This window comes from Aspergillus japonicus (genome assembly GCF_003184785.1).
Source record: "Aspergillus japonicus CBS 114.51 unplaced genomic scaffold BO86scaffold_13, whole genome shotgun sequence".
Lineage (NCBI taxonomy): Eukaryota > Fungi > Ascomycota > Eurotiomycetes > Eurotiales > Aspergillaceae > Aspergillus > Aspergillus japonicus.
This window is the reverse complement of record NW_020291650.1, coordinates 201,937-227,388: the sequence shown is the minus strand read 5'-3', so window position 1 is coordinate 227,388 and position 25,452 is coordinate 201,937. Positions and strand designations below refer to the sequence as shown.

The following is a 25,452-nucleotide window of genomic DNA, read 5'->3' as shown; positions in this document are numbered from 1 at the left end:
CGGAAGCTGAAGAGCGGACATGTATCAACTTTCTAGAGCCACCAGATCTGCGCTCCCTGAACAATTGGCGTCTGATAGGATAGACTACCCCAAGAAGATGACCAAGAGTTAGCTGACCCGGGGGGGGGGGGGGGGGGGGGGGGGGGGGAAAAGAGTTTTTTTTTTTTTTTTTTTTTTTTTTTTTTTTGGGGGGGGGGGGGGGGAGGGGCGAGAAAAGAGGACGTCTGCACCATACAACTTCACATGGATCGGATAGACCAGGACGGAAGGAAATCGATTACAGTAGTAGAGGAGTCAGTCGCCTTCAAGCGAGAAAGCGGGTCAAGCGTGCGCAGCGGGTGGGTAAAGAAAGCATGGAGGTTTTTAAATGCGAGCGACAAGTGAAAAAAAAGGGTCGGGCCAGGGCACAGGCACCGCAGGGACGATCAGGGAAACGACCGGAGAAGCTCACAGTCTTAGCTTGTTGTGCATCCCAATCAATTGGCGGAGAGGCGGAGGAGAAGAAGGAAGATGAGGAGTGAGTGAGTAAGTAAGTAAGTACGGTAAGTAGTAGCAGGTAAGTGAGGATAGAAGTGAGTGAGTGATTGCAGTCAGTAGGTTACAGTCCGTAAGTAGCTGGTTCAGTAGAAGGAAGACCAAGAAGGAAAAGGCAAATGGCAAGAGGCGTCGTCAATGGGCAAGTCGTAAATTCATTCATCAACGGTCCAGTCTCCGTTCGGGAGTACTTTTTAAGTTTTCTTTTTCTTTTCTGATTTATATTTATTTATTTTTTTAAATCGTTCCCTTTTGATTTATTCCGTTTTATTTTTATTTACTGGGTTGATTATTATAAGTGAGTAGTATTATTGATCTAATTTGTTCCTCTGCTCTTCTGCACTTGATTTATTCCAGACCAAAAGACCAGACCTGCATAGTTCCATCCGTCCATCCATCTACCAGTATCGTCCATCTATCCATCCCATAATTCCTCATCATCGCTTGCCATTCCTATCCATGTCTGTTTGCGGTCTATAGCGGTGGTCTGTATAGAAGAACTAATCACGGCAGATTTTGATTGACAGATAGTCAGGCAGCTTGAGCAACAACGCGCGAGTCTGGACCTCGGAGGAAGCTCGCTTTGGAGCCATGGCCGATTCATATCTGGCCTGCCCAGACCAGTCAGGCAGGCTTTTCCCCCTTCTCTTACCACTAGAAAGTGTGCTTCTTCGCCTTCTTCTTTGGCTTCCATGGGTTGCAACCAGCTAGACACGAGGACGCATGAAACCTAAGATATGTATCCCCCGATCAGATTGATAGTTCCAGCCGGGAAAGCGAAGAAAAAAAAATAAGAGAAGGCTGCATTGCTTTTCTCGATTGGCTGGTCAGCTCGACGCCAGGACTGAAAATGAATCCAATGCGAAAGACTGAGAAGTAGTGGGGAGTCCGTGCTCTGATTGGAGGAGATCTAGATTAGAGGGACAGGGATCGACTCTCGGGTCCAAATACCGCTAACAGTATCGCTTCCGTATCCCCTCGTGTCAGGTAATCTCCGTAATCTTCAGTAAGTACTAAGTAAGTAATTCCAGCTTCTCTCCTCTCGACCGGTTCCAGCCATTTCTGGTCTGTTTCTTTTGCACCCACAAGCCTTCCTCCTCCTGGATTCATCCCCCGTCCCTGAAGTTCCCTAAGTTCCTTTCCAATGCCTTTCACGTCCAGCTGAGAAGAGGTTGCATTCAGGCTGCGCTTGAGCTTGAATTAGCATGCTCTCCGGCAGATATCCTCTCCATCGTGGAGTAACTTAACGCAGCATGACATGTTACATCAAAGGAAGGATCCAGGTATCCGAACCACCGTTTGTCGGTCTGCCGTCATACTATTTTAGGTAGGGATAATACTCACCCCCTCTCCCAGCTCTGCCACCTCCAGTCCGGTCCAGGCGGAGCCTGCACTAAGTAGAAGGCATGACACCCCCTCCTCCGATTCCAGGTGGAGCCAGACTCCCACCGCAGACCATATGGCTCCCAAAACGGGGGCCTTTGGATCCAGAAAAAAAAACTCGATGAAGGATAAAAGTCGATCAATTCGTCCATGATTAAATCCTCCTTTTCCCTTCCATCCCTACTCTGGTCGCACTTATTCTCTGCCCGCACTAACTATAAGATCTTGCGTTGAGCCCTGCTTTTGCACGATGCCTCCCGTAGGCCGGAGGGTATTGCTTTCCATAAAACAAACTCCTCATCCGAGGATACAAAAGATGGGAGATACCATCCCGCACACCGCGCCATAAGATACGGTAGGTTCCGGCGGTCCCAGTGGATGAGCATTGTGTATGAGAATCCGTCAATGGCACAGAGGGGATCTGCCTCGGGACGCAAATCATGGTCGATGCCCGCTCTCGTAAAGAGTTCTTGATCAACCATGGTTCCCATCGACGGACGGGGAGCGGATCGAGAACCGCTGAACCTAATTGCCCGCATGACATACAGGAAGAAGTCTTTGCGGGCCTGGGGGACGGCGCGGAACCATACTCGATAGTCTCTCACTATCGTCAATCATTGAGCGACGGTCTCTCAACGGCGTTTTCCTCCCCTCCCCGCCTGGCCGTCTCCGTGGGTATCCCATCCCCCCGATTAGTGGTGGGGATTTTTCCGCAGTGGCTATGTTGCTTTGCTGCTCAATGCTGACCAAAAGCCAAGGTAAGATTCAGAGTGAAGAAGTGGGCCAAGGGCAAGTAGATGAGGAGGAGGGGGCCCGAGAAGCAAGTCCCCTAGTCAGAGAGCACGGATCCTCGGGAGAAGGGCATTGCTTGCCCTGAGAGAAAAGCCCGGGGAGAACGAGACCAATGGACGGGAGAAGCGGTAGTGAGAGCATCGTCAGTTCGCCTTCGGTTCCGAGCTTCTTAGAGGAGGGAGGCCCTCTACGGAGGAGGCAGGTAGGTAGGATCACCTGGGACGTGCCGGTATTAAGTGTGGGCTCTCCGATACTAGCTCGTGTACATGTACATACAGTACTCCGTACAGACGAGCTCGTTATTGAGACGATGACTGAGCCGACGACCCATCTCATCCTTCAACCATGGAATCTGTATGGCAGCTCGGAAAGGCCCAACCTGAATCAGGACTCCAGTCAGAGCAGCGGAAAAGGCGATCTGCACCGTACTTTGTCACGCGAAAACCGTCAGGAGATACGGCGGACGAATGATACGTCGTAGGTCGATTTCATTTCATATTCGGGATGCGTAGACTAGACAAGGGTCTTCATCCTATCACGATGAGCACAGACGACATGGTTCGGCCAGGCTTTGAAGCAGGCTTGAATCGGTTCCTTCCCTTGACTGGGTAGAACTCCGTCAGCACCTGAGGTCGACAAGGGGAGAAAGGCGAGAAAGAGGAAAAGAAGGGAGCTCTGACCTCCCCCCCTCCCCCCACGGTCCACTTCTGGTACCCGCAGTGGTCCACCCCGGCCCGGCAACCTAAGCAATATCCATAACTCAGGTATCCATGTTCATCGTTCAACACAAAACGAGAGATTAATCCAATCTCGATCGATGATTTGATTGGCTGGAGGGCTGATTTCGTTGAATTACGGCGAGGTTGAAAAGAATCCAGGAGAACAAAAAACAGCCGAGGTCATCGTGATGATGAAGAAACAGAAGTTGCTCATATTGCATTAGTCATGGACAACTGGAGCTGTCATATTGGCACCACCGACAAGGTTCTTCTTTCCTTTAGGAGGGGTGGGTGGTAGAATGTGAAGATAGCGATCGGGTATGAATGATTCGAGGGTACTTACTGTATAACTCCTCCTAGTTCCTATCTAGTGCTCTGGGCCACTGCAAATCATGGCAAGCATGGAAACCTCTAGGCTCTGGGTTGGTATCATCGACCCGCCACTAGTTGGGGCAGGAGATCACTCGAGATTACCCACCACTCGACATTTTCGAGATAATACTGACTGATAATAATAATCATGATAATCGCCCAATTCCCCCAGTTGCCCCAATTCTATCAAATCTATTCCCATCGACTTCAGTAATTAAACTGGTTGAATTCGCAGGTCTCCTCCGCAACGTACACATGAGAAAAATTCTACCTAGCCGTACGACCCTCCCTCACGCCCTCTGTATACCCTAGATGGTCTCCACGGCATCCGACATGTCTTTCATGCAAGAGCAGCCTTACCGGGGCTTGCAATAGGACCGAATCGGTACCAGTGGGGAGGCGCAGAGTCCTCCGTGCTGCATTCCTGGTAAGTGCTATGTAGGTACCTAATCTTTCTAGCCTCTCTGGGCAGTTGGAGAAAGACGGACGGGACGGAGGAGGAGAAAGGCGGGAAAACGTGACTCTGAGCTGCTGGGTGAATCCGCCCCGCTTGTTCCGATGAGAGACCACGAGGGCTGCTGTCAACTGAGCTACGTATCATTATGATGAACTACCAAGCGATTGTATGTAATACATGTTTGTGTCTGACTGATCTCAATGAAAAAAATCTGTTATAAGCTCGTACCTAGGTCAATTGACTCAATTGCCATTCTTCCCCACATCCATAGTAAAAGGAGTCGATGGCTTCAGCAGTTCCATGGAACCGATCTTATTGTTCCAGTTGGTGGTACCTGATGTCAGTCACCTGATTGGCCCCATGTTGCTGAGTGCTCGAGTGCTTACTCCCCCAACTCCGTCCCATCGGCAACAGATTCCCGTGGTAATTTTGGTCCATTGAAGGGACGTAGTAATTGATTAATTAAGAAAAAGAAAAGGAACCACTCTAGACTGCGCACGCGCGGATCAAGCAAGCAATGCGAACATACGTCATTCCATCTCACAGTCCATTCGGCTTATGGTAGACCATTCCCGAGTGGCTAAAATTCGGCGCAACCGGGGAAGGGAACTCAAGAACAGGGCCTGGATAGGCAGGGCAGCCAGAAAGCTCGGAGAAAGAGAGAACGAAGTAGGCAAAGGGAGGCGAAAATTGAAGGCCCCAAGGGAAAAGAAGGGCGCTAATCGACATCCCAGGCCGAGCTCTGATTGGTTCGATGGGATCTGCTGAGACTCAGGTCTCTGCATGGACAAGGTTGGGAAAAGTGGTGCGACGTCAGGCACCAAATGAGATCGTTGGAGGGCGCCATGATAGCCTTACCGTTCTACAAGGCCAGAGCAGTCGACATCTGTCAGGTACGGAAAGCCATTGCAGATGCCGGGAGGCTTCTGCCGTGTTCTTAATCGCCTATGTAACGTGTGCCAGGTACTTTGCAGAAGCGAAGTCTCACTGCGACGGCATGCATCGTTCTTTGCTCGTCTGGCTAGGTTGGGAGGCAGATACAAGTCGAGTACTGCAGTAGGAGTATTTTTCCGTTTCCATCGTCCGGGTCTGTCCGCCCAACCTCCCCCCTTGGTTATAAGCAGCCACGCACGTCCCGACTGAAGATGCGCGCGATGGGTTCGTTCAAGGGAGGCGATTAAAGCCCGTTGAAACTTGAAACGGAAGTAACCCGAAGCCGCGGAGCAAAAGATGATGACATCAGACAGTTGACTCCGCCGCCGCCGCTGCAGCGGTGAGTTGAGGGAGGAGGAGATCTGAGGGCCAAGGGTGGAGATTTGCGAGATTCTGAGGAAGGGTGCAGTGAACTAGTTCCAGTCCAACAAGACTACTGCAGCCGATGTTGCCCAGATTCTAAGATTCGAAGAAAGCCACCCCTCCTCTCTTCCCAAACTGGCAAGGGCAATGCAGGAGCTAAAATCTCGAGCCCGTATTCGCGCATCGTGGGGTCGTCATCACCCTCTTTCTTTTGTGTCGGGTTCAAGCAATCCGAGCATTTCTCAACTTGTCGGTTTGTAAATTCAACCGCAGAGCAGTTTCTTTGTTTCGCCCTTGCAGGGAAAGAGTGAGAGGTCGGCCAGCCCCAAGCCATGGCGGTTTGTGTGGCGGTATTCGGTCTGGACGACATCGGCGACATCCGCGGTACCCAGGATAAAAATGAAGGGAAGGGATTGGAACGAATCGACGATGGGGATGTCAGAAAGAAGCTGTTTGTTGCAAGACTGAGCAGTATGTACTGTTTGTACAGTACCCAGTACTCTGTAAGCTTGACCAACTGCAGAGGAGGCTATCAGTGACAAATCGGATGAGAGAAAGAGGAGGGGAACAGATAAAAGGATATGCACTCCAATGCAGCCTCCACCAGCCCGGGGGATGGGAAGTCAACGTTTGTCGGTGCTTGATCGGTCAGCTGACCAGCAAAATCTCACCTCAGTCGCAGGCCACATGAGACCATTTGGAGTACAGAACGTGTCTGAAGAAGAGGGGAGGGGACGAGAGAGAGAGCTTGAGCTCTCCACCACGCTTTGCCATGCTTCGCCATGCTTTGCTTTAATTAATTGGATACAGATTACCTACAGAGCACCAAAGTTACTCGTACTATGAGTAGGTACTCTTCCTAGCGAAGGCAAGCGATCTCGCCACAACAGCCACCCCACTACCAAGAGCTCGCATGGAGCACATGGAGGATGACTACAGATTACGGGTACAGAGAGAAGAAACACCAAGCTATCCGATGGCGACATGTACTTCAGACCTGGAATTCCCGGGAACTGCTATCGCGGACAGCGTCTTGTCCTGGCGCACTCCCGCAGACCGCTTCTTTCTCGATAGTATATCCCGGTTCCCCAGGATTGTAAACCCTTCCCTGTCGTTCGAGTTCCCACCGTCGTGCATAGCACTCTTCCTTCCAAGGTACGGAGTACTCTTGTGATCAGTCCAAATGCACTTGGGTAGATCGAGGACAGGACACATGGAGGGAGGCAAAAGCGCGCAGCCACATTTCTCGAACTCGATCTATATCTTGCATCATTGCTTTGGCTGCGCCTAGCACGCAGGTGGTAAGTTGCTGATGACGGAGTACTCCCTAGCCACCTAGGAACGATTTCACAGAATCCACATTGTAGCTTTTTAGGGTAGTATAACCAGCGGTAGGAGTATTAGCATATGGTATCAAAGAAGATAGAAGCTGAGCCCACCTACAACTTCACCCACCCCCACCTACCATCTGCCCAAAGGATTGTACAGAGATCAACCATGAAGTAACCACACCACAACCAACACCCCAATTGCAACTAGAACTACAACTACAACTACAACATCAATCCAAGCCCAAGTCCCAGAGAGTTTGTACTACAATGCACATCCACCGTCGCATTTACCCGAAAGCAACCTCCATTCCACTAACCCACAAGCCTAACCTCATGACAGTTATACATCGACCAGCCCAATGGCACCGACCTTACAAGGCCAACCCATGATTATCCCTCCCACTCCCTCTCCAGAAACAAAACCCTCAACCAGGTTCAAATGCTGTCACGCCCTTTACAGAACAATACTAGACTCCGGTAAATACCTTACCAACTGATTTTCTTACCATATGGATTTAGTATCAGATCCCAGTCCAGCATCTAACCCACCTACCCTATCCACCAACTAACTAGTTCACCCACTCCCCCCCCCCCCCTCTCCCTAGACTACCAACTTACTCTTAACCCAGTCTCGCGCCCATCGATTGATCAGTTCAGATGATTATCTGTCATCCATCTTGGTTTTTCGGACCAGGCCGCAAGACGCGAAAGAAAAAAAAAACAATCAGATTGCAACCGTCAAGGAGGAAAGAGAACGAACCCACCTACTCCGTAACTATTACTGTACCTTTCCGGCCTGAACTGGTATATACAGGATCGACTACCAGTAGATCAAATTCAGTCGAACGTAGCGATCACTTTACATGTATAAGCTTATGGTGGAGGGGCTAGATAATGGGCTAGATTCGGGGAGGATGTATGCTGGAGCATGAGCAGCGGAATAGTCCTCTCCCTCTCCCTCTCCCTCTCCCTCTCCCTCTCCCTCTCCCTCCAATCCAAAGCATAAGCGTAGAATGCTTAACTTTCCTCCCCTACAGCACAGAGTACATCAAGAAATAGTACACATTGACATCTGCAAGCTAAACACACATCTCCGACCCTCCACCCTCCAACAACCCCATCTGCCAGGCACAAGAAGTATAAGACTCCAAAGTATGCATCCGAGGATTGAATCGCGTGTCTGGCCAATACTCCCGTACTCCCCTTGCCCCTGATTCACTACTATATAGTCAAGTCCCCACTTGAAACATATTGGGATATATTGAAGGATACATACCTCATTAGCTATGAGGATCCGTGCTTTTTTGGAGGGGGGGGGGGGAAGGATCAACGCATACGTCGGCGTTCCGATCCTCAACTCAGCTCAGGTCCTCTTCCTCCTGGGCCTCATTCGGAGTCGGAAGAGCGTCTCGGATCCAATCAGAACCCAAAGAAAGAAAAGGGCAAATTAAAAGCGTGTAAGTCACTCGACAATTGCCCTCTCACGCCTCTGGATGAATAAGGCAAAATCAAATCAAATTGTCTAGTACTGTACAACCCCACAAAGGAGGAGTACCAATTAAACACTCAAATTAAACACCATGAGGGAAAGAGGGAGAGTACAGTACTAGGCAAGTTACTACAGTACTGGCGGACGGACGTGCGTCATATTCACTAGCTCGGCTAGTCGTAGCTAGTAGTTAGTTAGCTAGTAGTTAGCTACTAGATAGTTAGTTGATAGAACTAATCACTCCTTTTTTTCTTTTTCTTTTTCTTTTGATTATATCATTATTAGCAGTATGAGTATCCTCATTTCCGGATACAGACTAAGATAAAACAAAACTTGGCTTGAGGTTCAATTTTAGAAACGTCATTTCTCACTCACTGTCATAGCGGTCCATCCGGTCCAAAATGCTGAACGACAGTACTGTACACAGTATCTACAAGGTGGGAATCGTCCTCAGGATCGGGGATCTAGAACCAATGCCTACCACCATCAAAACGGGATCACCAGAATCCTCACAAAAAGCACAAGAGGAAAAGAGGAAATGTGCACAATCGATCAGAGTTTCATTTTAAGCTCCCGAGGGCACATTTCGGAGAGGAACAACCAAGAATAAAATAAAAAAAAATAAGTAGATATATATCGGCAGGTCCTAAAGTACTTGCTAATCCCCAAGAAATGAGTAAAACCCTAAAAAAAAATTCCAGCTTGTGTCCAGTCTCAGATTTTTATCTCTGTCCAATCCGTCTTTTTACCAAGCGATCATATCGCTCAGACATTCGTCTTCCTAAACCGGGATTGCGCATCAAAATACTCTATCATCAGGGGGGCGAAGATGAAAAAGACTTCATCCTGACTCATGGTCCGGGCGATTCTCCCTGACGAGTAGAGAGTGATTTTCCCCAAGGCGGCGTTTGGCAGACTCCAGGCTCTCTCCAATGCTGCCCGTGCGCAAATCCGTTTTCCTTCCTCCTCCCCCAATCATAATTTCTATGGTCCATCTCACGGAAATATCTGTCACAAGGGCCGGGCTCTTTTCTTGAGGGCGCTTTATACTTGGCGGAGAAACACAAAAGCCCTCCCCTTTTTCCCCCTCTCCCCTTAATCCACAGTCGGCTTGTGTTGATCATGCTCGAGTGCACGATTCGCCACTGCGCTGCTCCGCTCACGGGGCGGATCCTTTTCCAGGAGGGTTGACATGGCGTTCGAACTCGATTAGCGCTTGACGATGGACACTGTATTGAAACCACTAAAGTTAGCTTTGGAGATCCCAATATGACGGGAGACGTAGGAGGGGAGGCACGGACCGATATCTTCATCGCCCAACTCGTGTGACAGACCGACACGCTGCGGTTGGTGCTTGACGGAGCGGCCATAGACGATAGCGTGCTTGAACTGATCCTTGATCGTACGGTGAATAGCATTACACTGCTCGGCGCGTTAGAAGGTCCAGACTCCTTCAGAAAGGGTTGATCATGTGGAGAATCCTTACAAAGTCCTCGACCGTGCAGGCGTTGGCTCTTAGAACGACGGGGGCCGTGTAATCCGGCGTCTTGCCCTTGGGCTTAGTGTAGACCCGGCGCAGGTTGAGTTTCTCCCACATCATCTCCAGCAACTCATCGACGTTCCATCCGTGTTCGGAGCTAATGGGGCAGGCGTTGGGGATCCGGTACAGAAGGTCCAGCTCCTGGATCGTGATCGCATCGATCTTGTTCAGAGCATACACGACCGGAATGTAGGCGCGACTCTTGGCTTCCAGCACATCAATGAGATCATCGATAGTCGCATCGCATCTGATAGAAATGTCCGCGGAAGAGATCTTGTACTCGCTCATGACGGCTTTGATTTCCTGCGCTGCATCAGCGACTGCAATGTAATCCCCGAAGACCAACCACGGCAGAAACTTACGTCGTTATCGATATGCGTCAAGGGAACCGTGCTCGTGATGGCAATACCACCCTTGTCCTTCTTCTTGAAAACAATGTTGGGGGGTTGCTTGTTGATTCGGATGCCAAACCCTTCCAATTCGTTCTCAATGATTTTCTTGTCGTGCAGCGGCTTGTTGACGTCCAGCACGATGAAGATCAAATGGCAGGTCTTGGCCACGGCAATGACCTGACGACCACGACCCTTACCATCCTTGGCACCCTGAATGATACCGGGCAGATCGAGAATCTGAATCTTCGCACCGTTGTACATGACCTGTCCGGGCACAGTCGTCAAAGTCGTGAACTCGTAAGCGGCAGCTGTATCACGAAGTCATCGTCGTCAGCGATTATGTGCCCAGCCCAGCGCGACATGCAGAGAGAAAAAAACCAACCTTCCGAGTGTTGTCCCGTCAGTTTGCTCATCAGAGTACTCTTTCCGACGGAGGGAAAACCAATGAAGCCACTACCCCCCGAACCATGTCAGCATAAATTCATTCATCACCCAACCACAAGTACTTTTCGTTTCGATATGGATAGGACGTACACACTAGCGACACCGGTACGGGCAACATCGAAGCCGGCTGCAGACCATCGTGTCAGTGTCAAGCGCTCTACTCTCTCTCCACGGGGCCACCACTACTTACCACCACCGCCGCCACCACCACCTCCGGTCGGAGTCAACAACTCTCGCTTCAGCTTCGCAAGCTTAGCCTTCAATTGACCTGCACGATTCCTCGTCAGCGCCGTCCCGAGTTGGCAAATGACGCCCGCCAGATATCATCGCCTCCTACCCAGGTGAAAGGCCGTAGCCTTGTTCTTCTGCGTCTTGGCCATCTGGAAAGGGAAACCGGTCAGTGTGCACGTCCTGGCGCAGCGCTATCGTCAAAGCGAGGGCAGACGGGCGCGAACCTCATCTTCGATTTGTTTGATCTAGAACGAGTACCAAGCGTTAGCAAAAATGCAATGGGAACTGGACGGTGGCCGTCAAGAAGCCGAGATCCTACCTTTTCCACGGTGGTCGACATTTTGGCGGCTGGTTACGAGTTTCACCCCTCGTATGCGGCACAATAGAAAAATAAAAGTGTAGAATGAGAAAAGGACAAAAGTCTATGCTTTTTGTGGAACTACCCGGTAAACGCCTGGCGCAAATCGACCGCTAATCGGCAGTGGGGTGGTCGAAGAGAAAAAAGAAGCAAAAGTCTTGGTGAAGAGGTTGGTTGGTACGTCAGTCGCAAAGAGTCCGACGGTGGTGGAGATACAATCTTTGAAATTGTGCCCGCCACTTCATTCGTCCGTTGGGACGTCACATGGAGGGGTTCCCGCCTCAGGCATCAGAAGGCATCAACCCTACTTGGAATTGAACGACTAGTACCTTACTGAGGTAACTATTGCTTATTGCTCCAGTTTCGTTCTAACATATTCCGAACATTATCATATTCTCGAGATTGCTATTTAAACTAACAAACGGGAAACAGCCTGTCTTGTAGAAGTATAACTCACTAATTTGAACTAGGACGCAGTCAGACCGATAATTAGCATGGAAGTACAGAGTGACGCTGATCAATGCCACATAATAATAAGCACAAAACCAACTCCTCATGCAAAGGCATATGACAGTCTGAGACTTTGCACCTGCTGAAGAACTTACACTGCTATCAATACACATGCATGATATCACGTGGGGTACTGTACAAATGCCAATGCTTAACAATAATGATCATCACGAAGGAACAATATGCATACTGCGAAAAGACATGGTGAAGTAATAGAACAAGAACAGAATGCCGCGCAGGACTGCGAAGATAAGAAGAGGCTAAACTATGATCAATATTGCTAGAACGATGCTAAAAAAAAAAAAGGATAGTCAATCAATCATTAGTTCGTTCGCTTGGAGGCACTTGATCTGAAGTAGTCGATCTGCTGCTCAATATCCGCTCGAAAAGTAAATCTGGATGATCCAAGACTTCGGACCGACGTGTTCGAAGCTCTTCGAGGCCGGCTGAAGGGTTCTGTAAATTTCCAATATAAGTACGTCACTCGAAGGAGTTGTAGAAAGGCATCGACCGTAATACCCACCCAGTCCTCCTGGCTTGGTACGCCTTCTGCTGAGGGTAGTAGGTCGTTATCAGAGGGGGAGAGTTCGCCAGGTCGCCGACGGATGGGCGCTGGAGTGACGGGCAGGCTGGGTCGCTCTTGCTCGCTGGGGAAGTCCGTAATTCGCACATCCCGTGCTTCTGTGCTTGAAGAGCCTCCCGTGAGAACCTGAACCCGGCCTTTGCGAGTCTGCTGCAGCGAAGATATATAGCGCTGAATCTCTGGGACTTCATCCCAAGCATTGGAACGAGTGTAATGTTCCCACGATTCAGCCGGCTCTTCAGAAGTCCATGTCCAAGTCGTGTCTCGCGATTGTGACGATTGGCCAGGACCCCCTTCTGTCGATTCTAGCAGAGACCGCGGGATAGTACTTATCGAGGTTTGATCGTCTTCAGGGAACACACGGGTCGGTTTGGGAGCATCATTTTCCCAAGGGAATAGCTGCGCAAGCTTTTCTGGCTCCGGCTTCTTGGTCGGAACTTCATAGTACATGTTCTTGGGCGCTTCCGGATAGGACGGGGGTGGCTGGAAAAGTTGCTGGTCCTCCGACATGGTGTATGTTTTCGTCTCCAAAGCAAAGCCCTCTGGTTTGGTGTTCAATGGTGGGGGCTCCCTACAGTAAGTTAGTAACATTTCCAATAAGTGGTGCTCCTCGTCAAACAGACGTACCTCGATGCATCCCATTCGGCTTTCGGAGGCTCAAAGGTTTGTGCTTCTGGCTTGGGTGACGGTGGACCATGTTGCGACTCGGGAAGAGGTTCTGCTGGTTGCTGATAATGGTGGGCTTGGTCTTGCCACGGCCTTGGCGAGGCTTCTAGTACACTGCCTTCTTGTCTCTGGAAGGTTGGTTCAGTTTGTACAGCAAAGGTGGTCTGATGAGAGTGCGGGTGGATATATGCCGCTACATGCTCTTCTCCACGGACGTATTGCGGAACCGCACTCCGAAAAGGTGGTACGTGCACATATCTCTCTTGGTGCTCTACCTCGTGGTGACTTCCCCCGTGATGACCTGCCCCGTGGTGGCCTGCCTCATGTTGTCCTGTTTCGTAGTGGGTGTGCTCATGCTGCGCCTCCCAATGATGTGTTTGAGAGTGATGTGGTTTTTCTTCGTGCGCACCCCCGTGGTATCTGTCCCAGTGATGTGCTTCTTCCTCTGCTGTACCATGCGCACCCTGGTATCCTGGCTCATGGTAGGATCCACCCGAGAAAGATGTGTCTTGGTGTACCTTGTCATGTCGACCCAGATCATGATGGGGCTCGTCATACTGTGACGCCCCGTGCTGTCCAGCCGTGTGTTGCTCTGGGCCTGATGATGTACTTCCATGAGGGGTTCCTCCTCCTGCTGACTCGATAGGCTTCTGCTGAGGAACATGGGTATCCGAGCTCTCAAAAGTGCCATAGGGTGCACGATGAGGAATCGGGCCAGTACTCTCAGTTGGCGCTGCTTGTTGAGGCTCCGAGGAAGGCTCTGTGTCTTGTCCTGGGCGTGGTTCCTGCGAGTGCGGCGTATCGGCATGCGCAACCGTAGTTGCAGAATCTTGAGCATGTGAATAACGTTGGTTATGTGTCAGCGCCGCTCTATCTCCCGTCGGGCTTCTTAATTGAGTCTCCCCCGTCAGAAACCTTTTCCCCGTTACATCAACAGGTATCTGTACCGCCATTAGCCATCGGGACCTTGAGCACGGAACTCAGATACTTACGCTCACGACCGGACGGTAGTGGCCGTCATACACAGCCCACCAACGTCCGAGCAATTTGTTGTAGGGGGAATCCACGGGTTGCACCTGCCGGCCCATATTCCACGGTTTCTGAGCACCAATGAAATGGATCATGCTGATGGTGCTTTGGAAGTGGTTGAAGGCCGGAATGTACTGGTAATTGGCGCTGGGAGTGCAATTATACGTGAAGCTCAGCCGATGCCAATCGCGAAAGTGCATGTTCAGCAACCCTTGATCGGCGCCATCAAAACTGATGCCTCGCTCCGCAAGCGCCCTCAGCGCAAAGTAGACCTGCAAGTTGGGACGAAGCACCATGACACCACTGTTGAAGCAATCAGGCCAGCCCACATCTGGAGCGGCCGCGAAGTCGACATCCAACTCCAGAAGCTCATTGGGAGCTCTGACCGCGACAATGTCGCAATCGAGGTAGACAATGCGCTTGAACTGTGTTTGGCGCCATAATTCGATCTTGGTGAAAGTGGCAATAAGGTCCGGTCGGTCCATAAGCCAAAGATTCGCCGGGGTAAGGTTGGTCAGCGGATTCACAGGAATTATTTCGTCGTACACGATCTAGGTCAAGGACTCTTTTAGCGACGTTCCATGCGAAGCGGTGGACGATCCTTGCATGAAAAGCTCAAAAAGAGATGAAATGAGATTGATGTGCGAAAGGCATACCTCAAGTTCCTGGACGGTGGCCGGCTGCAAGCTATCAGGCGTGTAGAGCGCGACGAGCTTGGCCTTTGACCCATTGTCGCGCAGGGAATGTGCAAGAACCACGGCACCTATAGGATAGGAAGATTGGACAATCAGAGAGAACGACTCCAGCAGTATGTTGGTAAAGAAGGCGCCATGAGAATACCCGGAAGATAATGATCACTCAACAGGAGCTAGGAGTCATAACGGACGATCAGTAAATTGGGTGACGGAAGTGGAACAGGGAAGTACCGTCGTAGTAAGGGAACAAACATACCGTGCAGTACACAGCGCTTTCGGCGAGCGCCATTGCGGGTAGTGGTCAACGCCGCGCAGTCCGTAGAGTGGACCAGCAATGTGTAAAAGTATGGCGATAAAGAAAGCGACAAAATACAACGAGAACGAAGGTAGAAGAAGAGAAGAAGAAGAAAAGACAAGAGACGGAAAGGGAGCAAGGAGCTTGGGGCACGAGTCGTCGTCAGTAAGTTAGTTCACTTAGTTGATTTAGTGGTTGGCTGGGTTGGTAGGTAACTACCGTACGTAGTACGGGTGCGGAGGAGGAGAAGGGAGGATAACGAGGATCCCCCTCACTCAAACGAAAGACTGACTGACTGACGTTAGGAGCCAAAGGAACCAACCCCGCCCGCCCGCATAGACGAGCACTCAGACGGTTTCCCCAATTAGCATGCCGTGCGGGTGTGCTCTACCACCACCACGCCATTCTCCATCGAATAGAGCGAACGACAGAACACGAACTGAAATGAGGAATGCAGAATTGGAACGAGTGTAGGATAAATTAGACACGATCGAGATCAATTAGAGCTGCACTGGCGTGCTGAGGATGCGTAAAGATCAGAAGAGACAGACAGACAGACAGGTACGTAGTTGGAGATGGAGAAGACGGGGCGGGAAAGTGGGAAGTGGAAGCGGAAGTGGAAGTGGAAGTGGGAACAGGGAATAATAGACTAGAAACAGCACTGCTCAGCTCAGCACAGCTTTAGCTGCACGCGGCCGACAGTCACTTTCCTCGTTCTCTCACCCTCTCTTTCTCTCTTTCTACTATACCTACTACCTAGTACACTCTCTGAGTTAGTATTAGTGCCTTCAAACCCCCGCTCACGCCCAGCCCTGACACGGTACCAGTTTGACACCAAGCCCCTTTAATCAATTCATAATCATAACAATAATCATCATAATATTAGATCTCGTTTTCGATCCTGTCAGCGCTGGGAAGAATTTTGTGTAGCACAGACCTAGAACCTCAATCTCGAAATCTCAATTGACTTTCTTTCCGCACCCCCTTGCAGCACCTTGTTCTTGGTTAGATGCAGGTTTCCCCCGAGCTCGGAAGCTTTCTCGTACGAAAACCCCCCCCTCCCCGTGCAATTCGAAAAAAATAGATAGATGCGAAGTAACCATGCGGGAGAAGGTTCAGACTACACTAGTCTGATTATAGGTAGATTGTAGTCGTATAGACCGGAGCCTAGACTAATTTCAGTCTATTTCAGTCGATGCCTAGCGACAGATAAGCCAAGCAAGCCAAAGATTCAAAAATCAATCATGGACCCGCTTCAGTAGGTTGTCGATTGATCCATGTCTATTTGCGAGCAGTCACCACGGCCTTGGGCGAACACTTCTGCAAAACAGCTCCAATATCCTCCTTCTCACCCTTCACGGTCCATTCGATCGCCTTCTCCAAGGCAAGCTGGCCTTGACGCTCCAATGGGGTGAAGTGGCCCAGACCCGGCACCACGATAACTTGACTGTCTCGCACAAGGTAGTCTGCAATGCCATCCAGGCACAAGGCAGGCTCCAAGGCCATGTCGGCCTTCCCCCAAATGACGGTTGCACTAGCTTTCAGGGACCCCTTGGGTCCATCGGTAAACAGACCAGCACCGCTGCTGGTGCGGTGGGCCGCCTTCGCGTCTTCAATGCCGTGAAGGTGCGCAATCGTCTCAATTGACTTGTGCCAGCGCGCGAACGCTGTGTTATCCCGGTAGTAGGCGGTCATATGCTGGAAGGTCAATTGCCCGCGGTCTTCTTTCATGAACGCAGGATACGTGTCGCCCTCCGCGGTTTGAGTTTGGCATTCAGCCACGGACGGGCCTACAGTACTAGCCATGCACTCTGCGGCATCCCGAGGGGAAAACTCCTGTTGACCGTACGATGCGCGGTGTATAAGCTTCAGGAATGAGTAGTTTCCGCCTCGGCCCAGATACCGAACCAGGGACAAGGGCAGTTTCATAGCAAAGATGTATCCTGAGCGGAGCAACTGTCGACCAACGGGCTGCAGAGTCTGGGCCACTTTCCAAAGCGTCGCGCGGGAGTGTATCGGATCACGCAGTGCTGTCTTGAGCATCTTAAGGGAGGAAGAGAGTCGGCGGGCAATGTTCGCCCGGGCGAGACCAGGCTACATGCTGTTAGCTCGAATGAAAATGCGACCCATTCAAGGGGGGAACGCACAATTGGTCCATTCGTCAGAATAAAGCGATCCGCCAGTTGAGGAGCTTCAGATGCCAGTCGGGTCGAAAGCACACAGCCCCAGTCATGTCCGACAATAATAACCTTACGCTGCCGCGCCGCGGTCTCCGTGTCAGCTCCGTACTTGGCCCGAATCGCGATCACGAACTCCGTCAGATTCTCGAGCACTTTCGTTGCTGAGTATCGATCAAGCCGATCGCTACCACCATAGCCGGGCAAGTCGACCGCAACCAGAGTGGCCGCATGTTGAAGAGCGGGTGAGGCGAGAAGATGGCGCCAGATGGCCCAGCTATCGGGAAATCCATGGATGAACACAACCAGCGGCTTTTGTGGGTCGGTGGCGGTCTGCTGTCCGGGGCCGTCATTGCAGACGTAGTGGAATTTGAACCCGCTCGGCAGAGTATGGATATGGTGACGAAGGCCTGCGAAGCTCTGTGAAAGGTCCCAGAGTCGATTGCGAGCTGCGATGGAGCCGGAAACACGCAGTGAGCATCGAGCAAGACATAAAGTCTCCGAAACGAGGCCGTTATTGAATATCACTTACCGATTTGCAGTTCGAGGGTCTCCTTCTCCGTGGTATTCCTGAAGAAATACCCTTTGCTTACAGCGCGAATTCCATAGAGTCCGAGACTGAAAAGTCCGTAAAGAAAGATCACACCCGATCCCACGAATCCGAGTATCGATGCCATGATGACTGACTGAAGTATGACTTTGGTCTGCCCAGGCGGGCTTCAGATGGCGGGCTGAGACAATTGTCGTACAGCGACTAATCGAATAATAGAAGAAGAAGCTCTAGTGAAAGGAGAGAAGAAATCACCGTCCGGTGGGGAAAAGTAGATAAGGGTGATCGAAGGAGAAAAAGTTCCGAGGTAACTAATCTTGCAGAAGGGAAGAAGACCCTACGAAGCTCCTAATCTCCCTTTCTAGTAGTCTAACGGACACTAAATGAACCACCCGTGGATAGGCGGTTTGGGCAGTGTCCGCCGCTGCCAGTCATGGTGCGCCGTTGACCCGCCGTTGCCCACTTCGAACCCGCCCACATGTGATTTTCAATGGGAAAAGTTGCAATGCACTACGTAATAATCGCCGGCGCCCCCGGGGCTTGTTTCACTCGGGATGCACCACCTTTTTGCATTGCTGAGCGAAAACCCACATATGAAGTGGAAGCTCCGTCTACTCTGATGAATGTCATGGTATGCAAATTGGGAAGACAAGCACGAAGGACAGTTCATTTCTCCGTAGGGACTCTAATAAAAACACTTGGGGATATCATGAGACAGATGAGTACATCAAGCATAAAATGACATGAGAGGATCATAACCAACGGGCACAGGCTTGTTACAGCGAGAACCCCAGGCTCCCTCTGTTGTCGTCGACAAGACGGCCATACCTAAAAACACACATCAAGATCAGGAGCTGCTATTGCACGCAACGACGGGCGTACTTACTCTAACAATAATCGGAAGAACCAGACTTCCATGTCGTCCGAGCGAAGTGCTCTATGGGCCCACTCATGGCTGGTTTGAGCGATCTTTGAGGCCGTGTGTTTCCCGTCCTCATCTTCGACAAAGTAACGGACAGCTTCCAGATAATCGTCTCCGGTTAACCGCAATGGTACATAATGAACCCAAGGCTTAAGCCATTCATCGTGCCATTCGCGAAATATTGCGATCTTATATACCAAGCTCTTACTTCGTAAGAAGGCATAGAAACGGCCGCTGAAGGCGTTGCCGTCGATGTCGACCAAGTGTCGATAAGCCCATGCATCTTGCTGGTCAACGGGTTCTGCAACTCCAAAGTATTCCTTCTGCGCTGCGCAGTCTTCCGCATCACATTGCCCAATGTACGTAAATTGGATGTCGAATAAGTCGTCCAGGGATGATCGGTCAATTTCGGTGGATGACCACTTGCCATCCTCTTGCTTAGCAAGTACTTCAGCGGTGTCCCGAGCAATGACATTACGCACGAACAGCTGCCGATGTTGACGCCGCCAGCCGCCAGCTCGGGAATATCCACCTGTGGTAGACCCTCTCCAGTACATCTTGTCCAGTTTGGCGTCCCAATTGACGTCCTGGGCAGCCTCGTAAGGCACCTTGTCCGCATAGTACCAGGGACTTGGGTAGAGTATGTCTTGGTAGCTGGAGATTTTGCTCTGAGAAAAGACAGGAAACAGATCGTGAACAACTTCGAACGTGTTGGGCCGATCAAAGAACCCGTATGTATTCTTCAGAGAAGGGGTATTGCAGATGTCCGAGAATGCGGTCGTGTTCGCGATGAATCCTAGCTCGCCCTGGGCGTAGGAGTCAATGTTGTCCAATGGCTCTTCATCAAGCGAGCGGACGGGAGAATCGACCGGGCATGATGATCGCGAATAGCTCCATGTTGACTGATGCGAGAACCGACTGAAGCGCGTGGTGCGCACCTCATCGATTCGGTCGCCTTTATTCAGGTCTGAAGGTCGATCGGACCATGCATTCTTCGGCGTCTCAGTTAGGGACGCATCTGGAATAGCATGCTCTCGTGCAGCCGTAACCAGCCGCTGAAGGTCCTCACTTGGGACAATTACTCGTGGTTCGTCGTGGGCATTGAACACAAGATCCATGTCGGGTAAGTACTCTGCAAAGCTCTTGATCATTTGCACCGTAGCACTCCGCTGCCATTTCTGTTCTTCGGTTCCTCCCTCGGCCAGAGTAACGGTCCCATTCCGGATCAAGACCCCGATCATGGAGTTGTCGAAGCCGAGAGTCTCGCGGGCCCGCCCGCGGATAGTCTTCGGTTTCAAGGCCCAGAACGGGAGGAGAGAGTGGTAAACGGTATCATACTCATCGATCAAGTGGACCCCCTTGGATTGAGCAAAACGAAACCATTTGTCGAAGTGTGGTGGAGGGTGCATTCCATAGCGGCGGCGGTATTCCTGGACAGCCTGGGACAGAGTCTTGGATTGGCGGGACCGTACTTGGTCCCATTCTTGATCTGCAGCCTCGCTTAATGCAGCGATCGGATGTTTTCCTGCAGGCGTCGAGGCTTTGTGATACGTTGATTGCTGAAGAAGCTGCTCGTTTGGCGGGACCTCGGGCCGTTGTGAATTGGCTGATGGACGGGGATCAGGCAAGGGCGAAAAGCTCGATGTGTCTGGAGAGGAATTGGAGCTTCGTACAAAGATTAGAACGATTGAAACAAGGATGAAAGTTCCTAGCCAGACCACCAGCCGTTGAGATCGCATTCTGCTGTTAGTATCAGATGTCGTGCATCGAAGAAGGACGACCTCAGCTTTGGTCGATACCCAGCTGTGGCTTTGTTTATATAGTGTAAACACTGCAGGGAAGTACTGTAGATGGCAAATAAGCGTAGTGTCAACACACTTGTCCACAGCTAGATGTTGACCAATTGAGGTCGCTGATACACACACAAAAGGCGATTTCAGACAGTATAATACTATAATCGGGATACTTTGGAGGAGAATTCAACTCGAGAGCAATCAATCGGTGAACACCAGAAAACGACTCGGAGTGTTGGCAAGGTACTAATAGATACAGGCGGTCCCTCGGGCAATCAAGATCAAGGCTGAAGCACAGGCCAATCAAGATTAGGTAGGCCCGGCCCATCGGTTGCCCGTACAATCAGGCCGAGCCCAGATCTTGTTTCCAATCTTGTTTTGAAACCTTGTTCGAAGAATACTAGGTCTTGTCGGTATAGTCTATACCATCTCCATTTGACAGCCTTGTCGTTATCCAGTCTCTGCGACAAATGCTTTCTCTGTCATTCCTTTTCATGAAATGATTCGGTCTCTTTTCACCTACAGTTTAGGTAGGAGCTTCCTGGTGCCTATATGTCGAAATCGTGCCTACGCACTGGCACAGAAGGCAGGAGCAAGCTTCTCATAATTAATATGATGAAAGGTAGAGAGGCAAGTCAATGAAGAGACCCGCCTGAGAAGGAAAAGCCTGGACATGCAGCCTTGGTTGCTATTTGTTGATTTGACCTCTTGACATCCAGAACCTTCCAAAGACCACCATGAACGATGGGGGAAAAGCGCTCGCTTAAACCCGTACTTCAATTACTTCCACCACCATGATGCTTCGCAGCCGGATGAAGCTGAATCAAGGACATACTATGTTGTACGCACACACGTTCGAGACCCAGCCTAGCATGAGTAGCCCACGCGCGACAACATAGCCATGCTTAGAGCAAAAGCCCACAACCCACATTAGCCATGCTCCCCACCAGGCCCTCAATCATATACATCCTGGCCCACTCCACATGCGAATACGCTGCAATCCCCAGGATCACTACCAAGCCAACATGCACCGCCCAGAAGACCTGCTGTCGCATCTTAGCCGATCCAGATCCGCTCCTTAAGCTCACAGCCCACCGAGGCTTCACTGCTGGACGAGCAAATAGCACCACCGATGTGACCGCAATCACGCCCAGAATTCCCCACTGGACGTCTGCATCGCGGATACGCTTCAGAAACAAGACCCCGAAGTCCGGGTGGCTGGATTGCAGGAAGAAAGAGTCGTAGAGAAGAGCATGGCCAAACAGCAGGGGTGTAATAACCAGCCGACCAAAGAGCCGATGATAGGCATTAATAGTCGGTTGGGGGATGGCGGTAAGCACGGAGATAAGAGATGGGGAAGCCGGTTTGGAGGTGAGATAAAGGGGCGGCGACATCAGAACCTGGAAAGGGAACTGGGAGAGAGCAACATGTCCAAGGGACTTGGTAAGGTGGAGGTAGTCTGGAAACTAGTTAGTTGCAATTCGTTGCTAATCATTGGATTGTGTATCCATGTTGTGATATTCCCTAAGCGGCGGGAATACTATCTGCTGAGCGACAAATCACAGGCTCGGTGATGGTAATATCACGGATGTAGCTTCAGACTATAGGCATAACATAGATAAGAAGAAACAGCCATACCTTCGCCAGAATTCCAGATGCAGAGACTCAAGAGCCACACTAGCCACACTGAGCAGACTAGGTACTGTCGCCGCGTCTCAATCCATCCAACAAAGGGGGGAGAGTCCAGCCAAGACTTGGGTGAAGGCTTGCGTCGGTTGGGCTTGGAGGGCTCCGATCCGGGCTGAGATGCCCATACATACAACCGCACCAGAACAATGGCTATTAGCATTGAGAATTGAGCGTAAGACCCCCGTAGGTCTAGGAGCTCACGACGCTGCTCCTTCTCTGCATCGGAGAGAGTGATAAAATGCCAGGGCCAGGAGAGAGTCATGGTGTCGACAACCGCAAAGGGTGAAGATCAAGGGGTGGAATCGAGGAGTGAGCAATTGAACAACGGTCAAAATCCAGCTTGCTCTTCTGCGCCGAAGAGGAACACTACACGTGAACGTGGTTAGAAAAATAAACCGATGCCTGTCTAATTGCGCCATCGGCTTTACGGGAATACACGTGGAATCACATGATTTATAGGACACCGAGATTGATTATGCCCATAATCACTCACTCACTCACACCATTGCCTGTCGGGCTCAGACAGCAAGGTTCAAAATACGGAGTAAAGAAAAAAAAGTACCGGGATCTGATTTTGCAGGATTATTGATCGTCGACCAAGAAGACTCTACAGGGAGAACGCCATCAAGCATTTCATACCAGCCAGGTTCTTCTGACTGATTCTAAGTTAGACAAAAACTAGAATTCCACCCAAATCCGCGCGAGTGCCGTGATATTAGTGCCCACTCACGCGCTCATGGTGCTAAGCCTACGGTGAAGTCTGCATAACTTCCTCGTGGCCGCCAGCGGCAGTGGTCGCAAAATACCGCACATCGACATCATCATCGCCTTGCAGCTTCTCCAGGCTAGGGAGAATTCTCTGTTGGATGAGTTCCTGACCCCGCGGCGACGGGGTGGCAGTTTGTCCTACTTTTTCAAGCTCTGTCAAAGTTCCTTCCGCCGGCAGGCGTCGCAGGGTATGGATCAATACAGCGTAGGACTTGGCAACGTTGAAACGGATGTTCGGGATCTCGTCCGACACAAGTCTGTCCAAGATGGGGAGAATTGAGTTCTCAATAATATCCATCGATACAACTGGGGCAAGAGTCTATTACAGAGGTTAGTAGCTAGATTTGAGAGAGCTCAAGAGTTCACGTACGGAAATAGCGAAGCACGTGGTCATCCGGTAGAGGTAGTTGGGGTGCTGGCCCATGGCCATGACTTTGGGAATTATGGATCCCTTAGCCCAATCAACGCCGAAGACCTCTGTGAGCTTCCTCAAGTTCGTTGTGGCAGCCTCACGGATGGAAAAGACTGTATCGCCGAGCCAGCCCATGCAAAGATCGCTCAGCTGCTCATCGAAGAACTTGACGCCCAACTGGCTGGCAAGCAGAGGAATATATTCGATGATGGCCAGTCGGACACGCCATTGCTTGTCTTCGGCCAACTGTACAATAGCCGGCAGCAAAGACTGGGACAGGAGGTCAATGCCAATGACTGGTTTGGTTAGTCAATGGACTTTATGTCTTGCCATTGCGTATACTCGCTCACCTTTGTTAACCAACTCCAGCTTGGAGATGATGTGCAAACGAACATCCGGGAATTCATCCTTGAGCATCTGCAAGAACATCGGAAGGAGATGGGCAGTAGTCCTAAGCAGCGTTAATGAATAAATAAAAAGGCTCGCATTCAAGCATATGTACTTACTCCTCCTTGCCAAGTATAGGTGCAAGGCCACTGATTTGAGTTCCCAGTGCTGCGCGGACGTGTTGAGAGGGATCCGACACAAGATCTTCAACACTCGTCATGATCTCATTAAGCAATGTATCACGGTCGATCAGGCTGCAGAAGCCTAATCCAGAGTCAGCTATCGAAATTGTTACCAGATGCGGCACTAATACCTGGGATCTGGCCAGCAATAGCGGTGCGGACTTCAGCTTCCGTGTCTTTCAGAAGCTTAACAAACGAAGGAACCATGTCACGAGTGACAACTTCCTCGTGGACGGCTTTAGCGATCTATGTCCCTTGTCAGTCAACTGCGGCTGGGTTAGGTTTTGTGGTCGACAAACCTTTTCGTAACGGTCGGCAACCATGTATCTGACTCTCCAGCTCTTGTCCTCGAATAGATTCCTCAATGAAGTCAGAAGAACACCATGGCTGGGCTGCTGCTCCTTGGGGATTTCCTCCGCAATCGAGATAAGCACATCCACAGTAAGCAACCGCACGCTATCCTGTTCATCGGTGGCGAGATGCTGAAACAAGGGTATTATTTCCTCGATGACAACTTGGGTGTTCAGTTCCTTGATGAACTTGGCGAGGTTGTTTCCTGATTGTCTTCTCACCATCGGTGTGTCGTCATGCACGAGGCTTCCATAGTATTGACGGAGGGTTTGCTGTAGTGTGGGCGAAGCCTTCCTATATGGGACACAGTAGAGCCCAGTCGCGGAAACTTTCGAGGTGAACCAGTCGGCTTTCGAAAGGCGCAAAACCATCGGAATGAAATATTCTTCGATCTGTTTCTCGGACAGCTGCTCTCCGATCTTGTTAAGAGATTCTACGGCCTGGTTGCAAAGCCATCAGCATGACCACAGGCAATTAAAGATCCTAGTGAAAGCGCTCGCGGGTCCGTACCTTTTCTCTGACCAGAGGTTCTTCGATAGCGGCCAAATTCTCGAGGGGGGAGAGAAGTACATGCCCGTACTCTGGGCCACCAACATATTCTGTGAAGTTTCCAAGCTCCTCGCTCAACGCGGTCAAGACCTCATCTTCATCCTCGACAGAGTCTGTGAACACAAGGTTAGGCGCATTCTATGTGACACCGTCCATCTCTCGCATATTGGGGACTAACCATCGAGGAATGGGATCAGCTCTTCCCGGGTTCTCTCGGGCCCTAGAGCCAAGGCAATGGTGGAGAGGCGGTGAATAGCATTGAGACGGAGGAGGACATCGTCGTGCTGGATTGATCGAGTGTCAGGACCGACAGTGCCCGCACGTGGGGACAATAGCGGAGTCAATGGTGACTATCATACCTTCAGCTCGTCGATAAGGACGGCGATAGGGTAGAGCTCGTCGTTTTCACCCTGACCCTCCATCGCGACTATAGTATAAGACTTTTCGAGTTGAGTGTTTGAGCGACAACCAGAGAGGTGAGGTTATAACCGATCCACGTCCTCGCTCAGGCGATTATTATCCGACCCGCTCGCACGCGAACACGTCGAATATTTTC

At 50.7% G+C, this 25,452-nt stretch overlaps 6 protein-coding genes across 6 annotated transcripts; all 6 read right to left on the bottom strand.

Moving 5' to 3' along the window:
* Nucleotides 1-9,415: 9,415 nt before the first annotated feature.
* On the bottom strand, nt 9,416-11,513 carry BO86DRAFT_41073 (GTP-binding protein RBG1). The gene is made up of 10 exons (XM_025674526.1): nt 11,300-11,513; nt 11,205-11,225; nt 11,087-11,129; nt 10,940-11,017; nt 10,840-10,876; nt 10,688-10,758; nt 10,276-10,613; nt 9,860-10,216; nt 9,675-9,795; nt 9,416-9,602 (listed from the first exon to the last, which is right to left on the bottom strand). Exons 1-10 carry the CDS (start codon nt 11,318-11,320, stop codon nt 9,583-9,585), a joined length of 1,107 nt encoding a protein of 368 aa, XP_025529424.1. The 5' UTR covers nt 11,321-11,513; the 3' UTR covers nt 9,416-9,582.
* Nucleotides 11,514-12,142: 629 nt separating this feature from the next.
* Nucleotides 12,143-15,179, bottom strand: BO86DRAFT_387786 (glycogenin). The gene is made up of 6 exons (XM_025671681.1): nt 15,078-15,179; nt 14,967-14,994; nt 14,783-14,889; nt 14,090-14,677; nt 13,059-14,038; nt 12,143-13,002 (listed from the first exon to the last, which is right to left on the bottom strand). The coding sequence occupies exons 1-6, from the start codon at nt 15,108-15,110 to the stop codon at nt 12,171-12,173; spliced, it is 2,568 nt and encodes an 855-aa protein (XP_025529423.1). The 5' UTR covers nt 15,111-15,179; the 3' UTR covers nt 12,143-12,170.
* A 982-nt stretch (nt 15,180-16,161) lies between these two features.
* BO86DRAFT_358665 (alpha/beta fold hydrolase) lies at nt 16,162-18,176 on the bottom strand. Its single transcript, XM_025669751.1, has 3 exons — nt 17,826-18,176; nt 17,264-17,742; nt 16,162-17,210 (listed from the first exon to the last, which is right to left on the bottom strand). Exons 1-3 carry the CDS (start codon nt 17,968-17,970, stop codon nt 16,398-16,400), a joined length of 1,437 nt encoding a protein of 478 aa, XP_025529422.1. The 5' UTR covers nt 17,971-18,176; the 3' UTR covers nt 16,162-16,397.
* A 331-nt stretch (nt 18,177-18,507) lies between these two features.
* On the bottom strand, nt 18,508-20,754 carry BO86DRAFT_408487 (putative capsule-associated protein CAP1). The gene is made up of 2 exons (XM_025674349.1): nt 18,730-20,754; nt 18,508-18,671 (listed from the first exon to the last, which is right to left on the bottom strand). The coding sequence occupies exons 1-2, from the start codon at nt 20,502-20,504 to the stop codon at nt 18,620-18,622; spliced, it is 1,827 nt and encodes a 608-aa protein (XP_025529421.1). The 5' UTR covers nt 20,505-20,754; the 3' UTR covers nt 18,508-18,619.
* A 458-nt stretch (nt 20,755-21,212) lies between these two features.
* On the bottom strand, nt 21,213-22,622 carry BO86DRAFT_454998 (putative metalloreductase Fre8). The gene is made up of 2 exons (XM_025677085.1): nt 22,197-22,622; nt 21,213-22,017 (listed from the first exon to the last, which is right to left on the bottom strand). Exons 1-2 carry the CDS (start codon nt 22,507-22,509, stop codon nt 21,464-21,466), a joined length of 867 nt encoding a protein of 288 aa, XP_025529420.1. The 5' UTR covers nt 22,510-22,622; the 3' UTR covers nt 21,213-21,463.
* A 329-nt stretch (nt 22,623-22,951) lies between these two features.
* BO86DRAFT_41019 (protein phosphatase 2A structural subunit TPD3) lies at nt 22,952-25,449 on the bottom strand. The gene is made up of 9 exons (XM_025674480.1): nt 25,256-25,449; nt 25,075-25,180; nt 24,858-25,009; nt 24,296-24,787; nt 24,128-24,242; nt 23,934-24,078; nt 23,778-23,878; nt 23,386-23,723; nt 22,952-23,334 (listed from the first exon to the last, which is right to left on the bottom strand). The coding sequence occupies exons 1-9, from the start codon at nt 25,316-25,318 to the stop codon at nt 22,996-22,998; spliced, it is 1,851 nt and encodes a 616-aa protein (XP_025529419.1). The 5' UTR covers nt 25,319-25,449; the 3' UTR covers nt 22,952-22,995.
* Between the last annotated feature and the right edge of the window lie 3 nt (nt 25,450-25,452).